The 13,389-nt window shown below is 33.5% G+C and overlaps 1 protein-coding gene across 1 annotated transcript in view; it reads left to right on the top strand.

Moving 5' to 3' along the window:
* The first annotated feature begins 1,812 nt into the window (after positions 1-1,812).
* LOC114326708 (cilia- and flagella-associated protein 91-like) overlaps positions 1,813-13,389 on the top strand; it is a 28,394-nt gene continuing 16,817 nt past the window's right edge. Inside the window, exons 1-4 of the mRNA XM_028275130.2 lie at positions 1,813-1,958; positions 2,039-2,115; positions 3,470-3,639; positions 7,417-7,664. Of these exons, the coding sequence (XP_028130931.1) occupies positions 1,904-1,958; positions 2,039-2,115; positions 3,470-3,639; positions 7,417-7,664 (550 nt within the window). The 5' untranslated portion in view covers positions 1,813-1,903. The remainder of the gene's footprint in view (positions 1,959-2,038; positions 2,116-3,469; positions 3,640-7,416; positions 7,665-13,389) is intronic.

The raw sequence follows: 13,389 nt of genomic DNA, 5'->3' as shown, positions 1-13,389 counted from the left end.
GGCTTTTCATCGACTGTCTTTTGTTTCGAGCTTCTGTCATATGTTGTATAATCTGTGTATTATACAGATTATACAACATATGACAGAAGCTCGAAACAACGACTGTTAATGAAAAGCCCTATTGAAGAACTGAAATCGAATCAAAGTGACTCCAACTTAGTTTTGAACTGTGGTTAGAATCTGATTTGGATCGGAAAAAGTAACAAAGTAAAATTACTCTGGGTGCCTGAACATATTGGTATTGAAAGAAACAAAAATAACATGGTACCCATCCACTAGACCTTACAAGCTGGCACAGTGTGCCAGAATTCTGGAATGGGTATCGTTAACGGTTGGAAGATATACAACGAGCCAGTTGGTGCAGTATGACCGGTTTATGATAGACCTTTTCCATAAAAAAAGAATGTGTGTGTACTTTGTACGCACGTAAGAAGTTATACTTCTATTATAATACATATAATCTAACTTCATATTATGACTTCAATGAAATCAATATACCTATCTAATTTAAACAGTTTTTTTATATTGTATTTAAATATTAAACTAATTTTAGAAAGAACAAAAAGAATACCAAAAATTTAAAAAAAAGGATATGACTTTTTCAGGATTTGAACAGGGGAACTCTCGATCCCTAGGCGAGTGCTCTACCGATCAGCTACCACGGCTTTTGTATTTGGTGGATCATTTCTCGGACATAATTACAATCTCGGTGACAGATACTTTAAATGAAAATAAACATTTTCAATAATACCTACTTATTCGGAGGAAGACAAATCCACAGACATAAAAATTATAATAAATATATTTACTAAAAACACTAATAATATATTCTTTTCACGCACACTTTATTTGCGCTACATAACTTAAAAGATGTAGCGACTATTTTTTAATACCATACTGTCCGTGTGCGCATGCGCCGGGGAGTGTAAAAATTCACCCTCGTGCTAAAGAAGTATAACTTCAAAAATTGACGAAATCCTTATACAAAAAGAGCATGAAAAAAAATTAAAACAGACTACCGAAGTTACAGAGGTATTGACGCAAATAGTGACAGCTTCTTAAGGTTTCAAAAATATGTAAATAAGTCTGGGACAATACAAAGAAAAAACGTGAAGGAACCAGCAGAGATCAGAAAAAAGAGACAAAAATGAATATAAGAATTGAAAAAAAAATCCACAGTGAAATATCGATCGACTATGGGAACAAATGAAGAAATTAATAAAACCAATATCCAAAAAAATGATATTAAAAAGAAATAATCACTATCAAAAATAAAACGATTGATTTGATAACTATTGCAAAGATGTTATTAAGAAACGACGGATAACCGAACCAAAGATGCTACCAACAGGAAAGGAAGAGGAAATAAAAACAAACATGTAGAGCAAGAAAGATAAGTTACTACAATAGAAACCAATTTATGTCAATATAAAAGAAGTAACAGCAAAGAAACAAGGAATAAAACACTTCTCATAAAAGATAAAAAAAGGGTATCTGATTATAACAAAAAAAAAAAGAATGAAGTAATTTATTCCCCCATTATTAGAAGATATAGGTAACAAGAGAAATTATAAAATAAAAAAACTGCAAAAGTCCGGAAGATAATGGAATAAACGTTAATTTTATAAAATATGGATTAAATACTAAACACAAAAAGGAAACAAATAAGACCGCTCAAACTATAAGGGAATAGAATTATTGGATAAAGGTTCCAGTTTTATGTCACTTGGTCACAATTTGATCGTGACATTAGAAAACAACCAAAGTATTGATCAAACACATGGTTACTATGAACATCCATCAAATAGTCTACTAACCTATAAATAAATGTCACGTGCTAAAAATTTTACATTTATGAAATTATTTTAACTGCTACCGAGAACTTTACTAATTTATCAACATTATGCCTCCAATATCTTCCCTTTGTTTCCCTTATAGACCACATGATTATATGTACGGTAAGTGTCTTCTAAAATCCATTTGAGGAGAATAACGATTAGCCAATGCTGCTCATGCTCAAATCAATGTTTTTGTTTAGATCCTATTTTTACGGTATCTGGACCAAGAGATCACTACAAGGCAGCGATAGTAGCAAAAATGTCTGCTGCAAAATTTGTGAGTATTCTTTAAATATAAATAAAGACTGATGACTCTAGGTAGAGTATCTATAGGTCGCTCTGTATTTCGTGACCTCCTTTAATCCATTTAATACGGTGGATTAGTCCGCATATATCTTTTGGGCTATTTTACAAAGATTATTATGTTTTTTTGCTGTATCTATTATCTTTTTCCTTTTTTCTCCAGTTTGCAATTTCCATCTTCGGTATCTCCTCTAGTAGTTGGTCTTTCCATGTCATTTTTGGTCTTCCTCTTGGTCTATTTATTACTAGTTTCGAGTTCATTATGTCCCTAATTAAGTCATTTTCTACTCTTCGTTTTGGTCTTCAAACTACCTCAGTATTTAACTATCTGTGCTTTAATAAATGTTACTCATATTATCTTCCTCTTCGCTTATATTTGTTTTTTCATAGTTCATCAGTCTTCTATTTTGCCCTTGTTCCATCCTTATTGAGCCGTGTAATATCCGTGTTTTGAGAATACTAGGACCTGTGAGGAAAAACGGAATCTTCAGAAGTCAATACAACAACGAGCTTTATCAACTTTATAAGAAAACACCCCTGTCAGACTTCATCAGAATACAAAGATTGCAATGGGCTGGACATGTGATAAGAATGGGAGAGGACAGGCTACCAAAAAGAGCACTGAATGCTAGATTGCAGGGAAAGAGACCGGTTGGAAAGCCAAGAAAGCGCTGGGAAGACACAGTAAACAGCGACGCACAAGCTCTTTTTAGTACTCTGTGTATGGAGAAGAGCAGCCACAGACAAGCAAGGGGTGGAGGCAAAAAATAAAGGAGGCCAAGGCTCAATTTGGGCTGTAGTGCCGTAGAAGAAGAAGAATAGCCGTGTTCTGTCCTTATTGAGCCGTGTAATCTTCTCATAATTTTCCTTTCAAATTATTCTTAGCTTTTCTTCATCCTTTTCCTTAAGATACATTACTTCCGCTCCATATGCTATCACCGGTCTAATTGCTGTTTTATTATTTTTACCTTTATTTTTTTTTTGTTATTTTCGTTAGCCTTTTCTATTGCCGGGTCTGTACTTCTTTAAATACTTTTTTAAAAGTGCAAAATTTGCATAAAAATAAATAGGTAAACACAAACATGTATATTATTTGATTCAACTTGCTTGAATTATGTCTGAGATGGAAGATCTATGTGTGGATCTACCTTAGAGGTGAACCCACAAATGGGTCGTCCAAATAATTTTCTTGTATAGATTTTCTTCAATAAATAATCTTCTTCTTCTTTAAGTACCGTGCCCAAAATTTTTAGGCGTGGGTAGCTTCCATAACAATTTGCCGATATCGTTCTCGATCTTGTAATAAATAATAATCTTGATATTTGAAGCAAATATGTCCAATATTCCCCAACATGTTTTCGGACTTACCCACGAGGCCACGTATCCAGCTAGTACAGAGAAGACAACCAGCTCCAATCAGTTATCGAGATAGACTAGCTGCGACGCAAGCTAAAGATCCACATCTTCATAGGCCACCAGATGTGCGAGGAGCTGATAGGTTTGTATCTCTTTAATTTAATAAGATAAAACATTTTATTAAAAATGGTTGCTTCACAGACTCTCTTCCTTCTATGGGTGGGGCCCTGGCCTTCCCCAGCATCCTCCTCCAAGTATCCATTTTCTCGGCTGCTCTTCTCCAGATATCCATCCTTAATATGGATCCTTGGATCTCTTCCTTGGTCTTCCTACTGACCGACATTCCACCATTGTTCCGCTAAGAACACACATACTTGTATCATAAGGATTGTAAAAGAGCAAGATTACAATATACAGGGTGAGTCATGAGGAACTGTACATACTCCTACCTCGTATAGAGGCTCCTATGGGGAATAAAAAATGACCATTAAAAAGTGTCTGCTCCCATTGTTTAATAATATACAGGGCGAGTTTCGCATTTTGACAGAAATTTGTATTCGTCATAATTTTTGAACGGTCCGATCGATGTGTCTCTTATTTTGGTCAATCGTTACACTATTGTCACCTAATCAACTGATTTATTTAAACTAGAAAAAAATCAGGTCCGGCCTTAAAAAAATTGGTTCGTTTGGGTCTTAGAAAAAATTTCACCCTGTATAAGCTTTTTGAAAACTCTAATATGAATTTTACAAATTAGACAAATAGGCGATTAAAATAACATATTTATTTTTTTCCGCACACGATTGCTTAATTTTTTATAAAAAAATCAATTTTGATTATGAATTAAAAGTTTGGTAAAGTGAACCATATATTTAACAAAATTAACTTTTATTACCAAAATTAATTTTTTTTAAACAAATATTTAATTTATGTTACCACCAATTAACTGATTTATTCAAACAAGAAAAAAATCAGGCCCGGATTTAAAAAGTAAGTTCGTTTGGGTCTTAGAAAAAATTTCACCCTGTATAAGCCTTTTGAAAATTCTAATATGATTTTTACAAATTAGACAAATAGGCAATTAAAATGGCATATTTATTTTTTCCCCACACGATTACTTAATTTTTTATAAAAAAAATCAAATTTGACTATGAATAATTAAAAGTTTGGTAAAGTGAACCATAGATTAAAAAAAAATAACTTTTATTACAAAAATGAATTTGTTTTTGAACAAACATTTAATTTATGTTATCACCCAATTAACTGATTTATTCAAACTAGAAAAAAATCAGGTCCGGATTTAAAAAATTAGTTTGTTTCGGTCTTAGAAAAAATTTCACCTTGTATACGTTTTTTGAAAACTCTAATATGAATTTTACAAAAAGGACAAATAGGCAATTAAAATGGCATATTTATTTTTTCCCCACACGATTACTTATTTTTTTATTAAAAAATCAAATTTGACTATGCATAAAAAGTTTGGCAAAGTTTTTGCATAGATTTAAAAAAATTAACTTTTTTTACAAAAATTTATTTACAAAAACAACGTTTTTCTTAAAATCAAAAGTTTTACCATTTTTTTTTCTATAACACGTCTAGATCTAAAACTTCCCATAACACTTCTTTTGGACTCTATAGTTTAACATAGACGTGATCAAATTGATAAATTTTAAATTTTTCCACCTAATTTTTGCGATTTACAAGTTTGCAACTTTTACAAGAAGAAGACTGAAACTCTACAACAATTTTCAGAGTCTTCACAATGGTAAGAGGTATGTGCTGTAAAAATTTCAGAAAAAAAATATTAAAATGGAACAGAGTTATAGCGAGTTAAACCATGAGTTCATTTTTTTTTTCATTTTTAGGTTAAAATTCCGATTTTGACAAATTTGATTTTTTAATAAAAAGTTAAATAATCGTGTGGGGGAAAAAATAAATATGCCATTTTATTTGCCTATTTGTCTCATTTGTAAAATTCATATTAGAGTTTTCAAAAAGCGTATACAGGGGGAAATTTTTTCTAAGACCAAAACGAACTAATTTTTTAAATCCGGACCTGATTTTTCTCTAGTTTGAATAAATCAGTTGATTGGATGGTAACATAAATTACTTAATTTGTGCAAAAAAAATTAATTTTTGTAATAAAAGTTCTTTTTTTTTTAATCTATGGTTCACTTTACCAAACTTTTAATTCATAGTGAAATTTGATTTTTTTATAAAAAATTAAGTAATCGTGTGCGGAAAAAAATAAATATGCCATTTTAATTGCCTATTTGTCTAATTTGTAAAATTCATATTAGAGTTTTCAAAAAGCGTATACAGGGTGAAATTTTTTCTAAGACCCAAACGAACTAATTTTTTTAAACCCGGACCTGATTTTTTTCTAGTTTGAATAAATTAGTTGATTAGGTGGTAATAGTGTAACGATTGGCCAAAATAAGAGACACATCGATCTGACCGTTCAAAAATTATGACGAATAAAAATTTCTGTCAAAATGCGAAACTCGCCCTGTATATTATTAAACAATGGGAGCAGACACTTTTTAATGGTCATTTGTTATTCCCCATAGGAGCCTCTATACGAGGTAGGAGTATGTACAGTTCTTCATGACTCACCCTGTATAAAGTAAATAAGTAGACATTGACCCAAGAAGAAAAAGTAACAAGATACATACGTAGAAGGAAAAAAAAGGTTATTCATTAAGTAGACCTATGTCTGGTGCTCTAGGCGAGCAATACATAATAAAGAAATGAAGCTAAAATTAGATAAAAGCCAGGAAATACACTAAGAAGAATGTACGTAGGATTAAAATGTGCAATAACGAATTAGTTCAGATACTTGCTACAATACAAAGATTAAGATGGTTCTGTCGCATAGCTGGAATAAAAGAAGGAAGAAGAATGCCTAACGATTTCAAAAACACTATGGCTAATACAAAGAGAAAAAGAGAACGCCCCTGAAGAAAATGGATAAAATCTCTAAAAGATGATCTGACACTCTTAATGGTACACGATTGGAAAAACACCAGAATAGAAAGAAATAGAAGAAAACTAAGGAAGTCTTAGGCTGACAAGGTCTGCTCATCTAAACTTTACCTAATTCTGCACAATTATAACATTGCAATAAAATGTTAATTTTGCTTATTCTGTTTCATCTTCTTCTTAACGTGCCCTATCAAGTCCACTTGACGTTGGCGATTAACATGGCGAAACTGTCTCTGCCTCGAGCTATTCTAAATAATTGTTCTGCTTTCTTTATTCCTGTCCACTCCCTGATATTCTTCAACCAAGAGGCCTGCTTTCTACCAATTCCCCTGCGTCCTTCTATTTTACCAATCATAATAAGTTGAAGAATATTATACCGGTCTCCCCTTACTACGTGTCCAAAATAGGCCATCTTTCTATATTTGTGTTATCAAGCAGCTCGTAGGCAGCATTTTCTCTCTTAAGGACTGCCACATTTGCCAGCATAGCCGTCCATGGTATTTCAGTGCACGTCTGTGCAGCCACATTTCAAAGGCCTCCAAACGATTAATGGTGGATATTTTTAATGTCCATGCTTCGACACCATACAAGAGGACTGACCAAATGTAACATTTAATCATGCGCTTTCGAAGTTGTGCTTTCGAAGTTGAAGTGGCAAGTTTATTCTGCTACTCTAGCGAAATTATCTCCTACATTTCTAATATGTCCGTTCCACCTTCGAGAGATCGAGATATTTTCAGTTCACATGTCTTCTTGTTTTGTCTTGTATGAGTTCATTGTCAGTTCTGATTTTTTAATTATTCTTATTTTAATCTCCAGGTCTTTTATAAATTGAATATCTGATAAATTTAATATTTTTTCCAGCTCAATATAAAATAATTCAAGAATTACAATATTTTTATTTAATTTCACCTCAAGTAGCATATTTCCCTAGGTCGAAATTTTTCGTTTCTGTCATGAATTTTCCACCGAAGGACGCTCTTCCCTACCAGTATTCGCCTACATTTACCATAGAGAAGGTGACCAAGAAAACCAAAAAATGGGAGCATCAGAAAACGAGAAGTGTTGAAGTGGAGACCAAGTTTAGAGAATCGACTGCCCAGACGGATCCTTGGGAACCCCCGTATAAGGTTATTGGAAAAGGAGATCCTGAACTTTTGAAACTGGATTTTCTAAAATGGGGTAAGCATTTATCAATTATTATTTATTTTATCATCATGCAGCCTTCTGCATCTAAAATTGAACATAGGCCTCCCCTAATTTCTTCCAGTTTTGTCGATCTTGGGCTTCCTGTAACCAATTCCCAGCAATCCTTTTGACGTCGTATGTCCATCGTGTAGGTGGTCTACCTCTACTTCTTCTGTCTGCTCTTGGTCTCCACACTGTAATTTTTTGGGTCCACCTCCCGTTCTTCATTCTGGCTACATGGCCCACCCAGTTCCACTTCAGCCATGCTACTCGTTCTATGACATATGTGACGCCTATCCTTCTTCTGATTTCTTCGTTTCTGACCCTCTCTCTGATTTATTTATATGTTTACTATATTTGCTGGGTAGCTAATAGGCACTCTTACACAATATCAGTAGAGGACAGACTTAATTCAGGGATGCGGCTCTGCTATAAAAAAGCCTTGATTCTCTTTCAACTCTTTTACTGAAGAGAAATTATTAACCCATGCATATCCAATACCTTTCAATATCCCAAATCAACACACCAACCCGGCTAACAATCGTGGTGTTTAAATGCCAAAATCCCTCAGCATGACTTAGATATTCAAGAAAGTGGCCTTCAATCTTCAGCAGCTCGCTCGTTCTCAATCAAGGTAGCGGTAGGATTAAAGGACAGCGGGCAAGGCAAAACATCCCTGGATTATAGGAGACTACCAACAATGAACGCTGCACATAATTACATACCTAATGTAAGAATCTTATTGAAAGATAAGAAGATGACGGAACTGGAAGAAGAACTAAGACGTGTCAAATGGGGTATTATAAGAATTAGCGAAGTTAGAAGTAGAGGTGAAGATCAGGTCAAACTAAAATGAGGCAACACATTCCACTATAAAGTGGAAACAGAATTGACAACTGGAGGAATAGGTCTATTAAAACACAGAAAATTACAGAAAAACTTATGAGTATTGAGTGAAAATAATTCAGGTATACGCCCCATCCAGCGATTACAAAGATCAATTTGTTGAAGCCTTCTATGAGGAAATCGAAAGAGCAAAAAGCAGGAATCCGCTAATTACAATCTGATAATAGTTATAGATAGTATCATTATAATGAGAGATTTTAACGGAAAACTTGAAAAGAAAGAGGACGAACAAAGAGTAGTAATCGAAAATTTTGGCATCTTAGGTGAAACGAATCTTTAAAACAACGGCTGCGAATCTTCATGATTAATTTTCAATATTAATTGTATCTCATAAATAATTCACAAAAAAACAACAAAGAATGGAGAAAACAAGAACCTGATACTTACAGAGGAATAACCGTAACCAGTTAAGCCAACTATTTTGAAAAGTGTTAAAATACCTCGACTTCATATGTGAAAAATAAACTGCTCGTCAAAAGTTAGGGATATAGAAAATTCTGCTGAATTTTTATAGTAGATTTTTTCGTGAACAGATTAACGGATTCCGCTAATTTTTTTTATTATTTTAGACTTTTCTTTAGTATTTACACCGTTATGCAAAAGTTTACTCAAACTTTTTTTTTGTACTTATACCGGGTGGAAGAAAAGAAATGTTTTTCTTATGTTAAGTTTGAGACGCCCTGAAGGAAGGACGAGGTAAAATGGGAGTATATATGGAAATCGTATTGTAGTCTTACGTTTTGTGAACATTTTGTTTTTTGAATGTCCCTGATATCTTTAGAAATAAAAAATAGACGGTTTTTTAACTTATCATGTGTTTTAACCGAAACAAAAGTTTGAGACACTTTGTAGGGAGAAAAGGGCACAAAGGTGAGTAAACCTCGATATTTTGTTGTAGTCTCATATTTTGTGAATATTTTATTTTTTTAATTTCTCTGATATCTTTAATAACAAAGAAACTAGACGATATTATTCTTTAATATGTGTTTTAACTGACGACATGCGTCACATCACACATGTGAAACATAGAAAAACATATTAAACAGTAATATCGTCTAGTTTCTTTGTTATTAAAGATATCAGAGAAATTAAAAAAATTAAATATTCAAAAATATGAGACTACAACATAATATCGGGGTATACTCACCTTTGTGCCTTTTTCTCCCTACAAGGTGTCTCAAACTTTTGTTTCGGTTAAAACACATGTTAAATTACAAAACCGTCAATTTTTTTGTTTCTAAAGATATCAGGGACATTCAAACAACAGCATATTCACAAAACATAAGACTACAATATTATTCTCATGTATACTCACATTTGTACCTCGTTCTCCCTACAGGGTGTCTCAAACTTAACACAAGAAAAACATATTTTTTTCTTCCACCCGGTATAAGTACAAAAAATAAGTTTTAGTAAACCTTTGCACAACTGTGTAAATACTAAAGAAACGGAGAAAATAAAAAAATAGCTGAATCCGTCTGTTCGCGAAAAAATCAACTATGAAAATCATCAGAATTTTCTATATCCCTAACTTTTGAAGAGCAGTTTATAATCCGTATCAATCTGGGAAACAAAATGAGTTGAGAGTAGAAATGTTCGCAATAGACAACATTATATAACACCATTGATAAGCTATGGAAGTTCTAGAGAAAACTAATATAATCAGTGGCGGCTGGTCAAAGGAGGCAAGGGAGGCTTAGCCTCCCCATAAATTTCTTACACACGCTACACTGTTTTGTTTACTTTGCTTTGCGTTAGAGATATCGCAAAAAGTTATGTTCCAAATAATATTCTAACCCCACATAGCAAATTTTAGCACAAAATTCGCACTTTTAGTTTTCTCATTATTTGTAGTCGGGATCCTAAAATCGCAGAGGAGGCTGCTGGCCGGAAAATCTCACTTGCTAATGCTCCGCGTAGCCCAGCAGCGTTTAAGGATGGTTTAAGGAGACCCGGTCTCCTTAGAGCTGCACATCGCTTAACGCACACGCTGCCCGGAGATCGGGCAAGTGAGATTTTTCGGTCAGCAGCCTCCTCTGTGGATTTTAGGATCCTGACTACAAATAATGAAAAAACTAAAAGTGCGAATTTTGTGATGAAATTTGCTATGTGGGATTAGAATAATATTTGGAACAACTTGTTTAAATAACTTTTTCCGATATCTGTAATGAAAAACAAAATCTCGGTAATTTACCGTGTTTTTGCATTCGCAGAGTAAGCCGCTTTTAGAATTAAAAAAATTCAGTTGAGTATCTTAAACAATGTAAACCTTCATGGACTGCAAAACTTCAAATCTGTATTTATTTTGATATGCATATATCTACTTACAGAGATAGAATTGTTAACAAATAAACGACACAAACTTTGGTAATACACTTTTATAATTATACTAACTATTTTTAAAATGATATGATATTATGAAATAATTATGAATTATGATGATATTATAAAATGTAAATAAAAAATGGTCAAAAAAATGGGGCCTTAAATTAGATTTTTTTGGCGGATTTTTTTTTGCTAGTACAAATTTGTCTAGATAATTTAGTTAGGTATAGCCTCCCCTATTGAAAAAATCACGAGCCGCCACTGAATATAATTATTACTGCCATTGGTTTTCTGAAAGAACTGTATCTACGTAAAATTCCCCAACAAATCTTGGAATGGGCCCTCGCAGGACACAGGGAAACTAAAACGAGGAAGACCGGAACAATATAGATGGAGGGCATCGCCAAGGCGATTTCGAAAAGAAACCTTAGGGAAGAAGACTGTCAAAATAGAAAGGAATGGCGATTAGGAACGGAAAGGCGTATTAAGCTGTAAAAACCGTTTTGATATCTATACAAAATAGTAATTAAAAAAAAACAGTATAAAAAACTTACGACATACTCCAAAATAGTTATTATTCATTTCGATGTTAGTCACCAACTGAAACTGCCTTTACACAAAATGTATTTCTGATTTCAAAGCAATATTATGTCGTAATTTATTTGAGACATGGAATCCGCACATTAGATCACACTTTCAAAGAAAGTTTATTATGTAAGATAAATAGGTACGAGTATTGCAAAGTTATTAGGCATCACGCTATAGTGGACCGTCAGTAAACATTGGGGTGGTGGTGAAAACAACTATTTTTTAACTGACGTGAATATGTCTGTTGTGTAAATGTACCACGTTGTGTTCAGATTCTATTTAGCGTAGACCAAGTTTTAGCTAGTAAGTCAAAATTCCGAGGCTTTTTTGTAATGCAGCACTTATTTTAATGTGCGGCCCATTTTTGAGTCTACTACTCGACGGTGATATTGAACATATTTTCCACAGCTATCTTTGCAGTCTCTTTAAAAGAGACTTCTGTTTTGTTTGCATTTGGCTGAAGTCTCCATTTGCAAAAATACTCTCCCATTTTTCCAAATTTTCTAATATTTCCTCTAACTCTTCGTATATTGACACCTTATTGCAGTCATTCAGTCGTCTACATAGCCAAATTTTCTTGATCTTATTTCTGGCATGTCTGAAATTTCCAAGTTAAGGAGCAGTGGGGCAAAAACTGATCAATGCCTGTTCTTTAATTTCCTTGGGAAGCTGATATTGGATCCTATTACAACTTGTAACATTTTATCATTATGCATGTTGTCTATCAGTTCGGATGTAAGAAGTTTCTGAATTGTACGAAGAAACTGTTATATTATTGTAGAATTGTAAATATTTTACCTGATATTTTTAAATTCTCCTGTATATATTTTTTTCTTAATTATTATTACGAACACGGAATAAGAATCTCACACATATGGACCTGTGTCGCGTCGGCCCAGATGGGTGGAACGAATTGGGATTACTACGGTAGCCGGTGCGAAATACTTCTAACTTTGAATCTTTAAGACATAATTAAGTAAGAATAACATTCGCAACTTTGAACCAATTTTAATAGTTTGGTTCTCAGGGCAAAACGGAAAATGGAGATTAGATGCAAGAGATTTTTATTTAGCCTAGGGGTGCGAGAGGCAGTCGATTTTAACATCAGAACCACGACAGACGTGTTTTGGGATAATCAAAAAGACGCTTAAAGAGACGCTTTAAGACGTACTTATATATTGACAAGCCGGTCATATATTAAGTAGATAAACGCGATTATTTCAAAGACATTTTCTTTTGTGGGAACTCGTAAAATTTTAGTCGCAATTACACAAACACTTTTACATTTCGGCAATTTAATAGTATCTATAATTTAGTTATCTATTTTATTAATTAAAACTTTTAAACATCACACGGACTTTTATTACGATTGTCTTTAACGAATCCTACATTATTATCATGCTCTCTCTTCAAAATGTACTCATCAGAGGTTGCTGATAAGTCAATAAATGCAGCTGAAATTTTGATTCCTTTAGAACTCCTGTCTCGATGTGGGTAATGAGAGATAGGACTTGGTCCGAACAGTTTCATTTGACTGTAAAATTATCATTTCGAAGAGTAGCTTGTTGATTATATTATAGATTAGCAGTTCTAGTAGCTTGTATGTTGTAGACATCAGAGCTGTTGGCCTCTAGCTTTGGGACTATTAGACCAAGAGGCAGCGCTGAAAAATCTCTTTGAATTTACTAAAGCTAGATTTTTCACAGTTGATTACTGTGAGTGTGTAGAGAAACATACTGCGGTCGGTCAAGCGAAACGTAGAACAGGGGTTACTGAGAGGGTATCAAAGTTGCCTTCCTACGAAGGTAATTAAATCCATTTACTAAGACTGAAAATCGGTACACACACAAATTAAATATAAATAAAAGTTATTATAGTCGGTCAGCTGTATGAGGGGACA

This window comes from Diabrotica virgifera, chromosome 9 (genome assembly GCF_917563875.1).
Source record: "Diabrotica virgifera virgifera chromosome 9, PGI_DIABVI_V3a".
Classification (NCBI taxonomy): domain Eukaryota; kingdom Metazoa; phylum Arthropoda; class Insecta; order Coleoptera; family Chrysomelidae; genus Diabrotica; species Diabrotica virgifera.
This window is presented reverse-complemented; position numbering and strand designations above follow the sequence as displayed.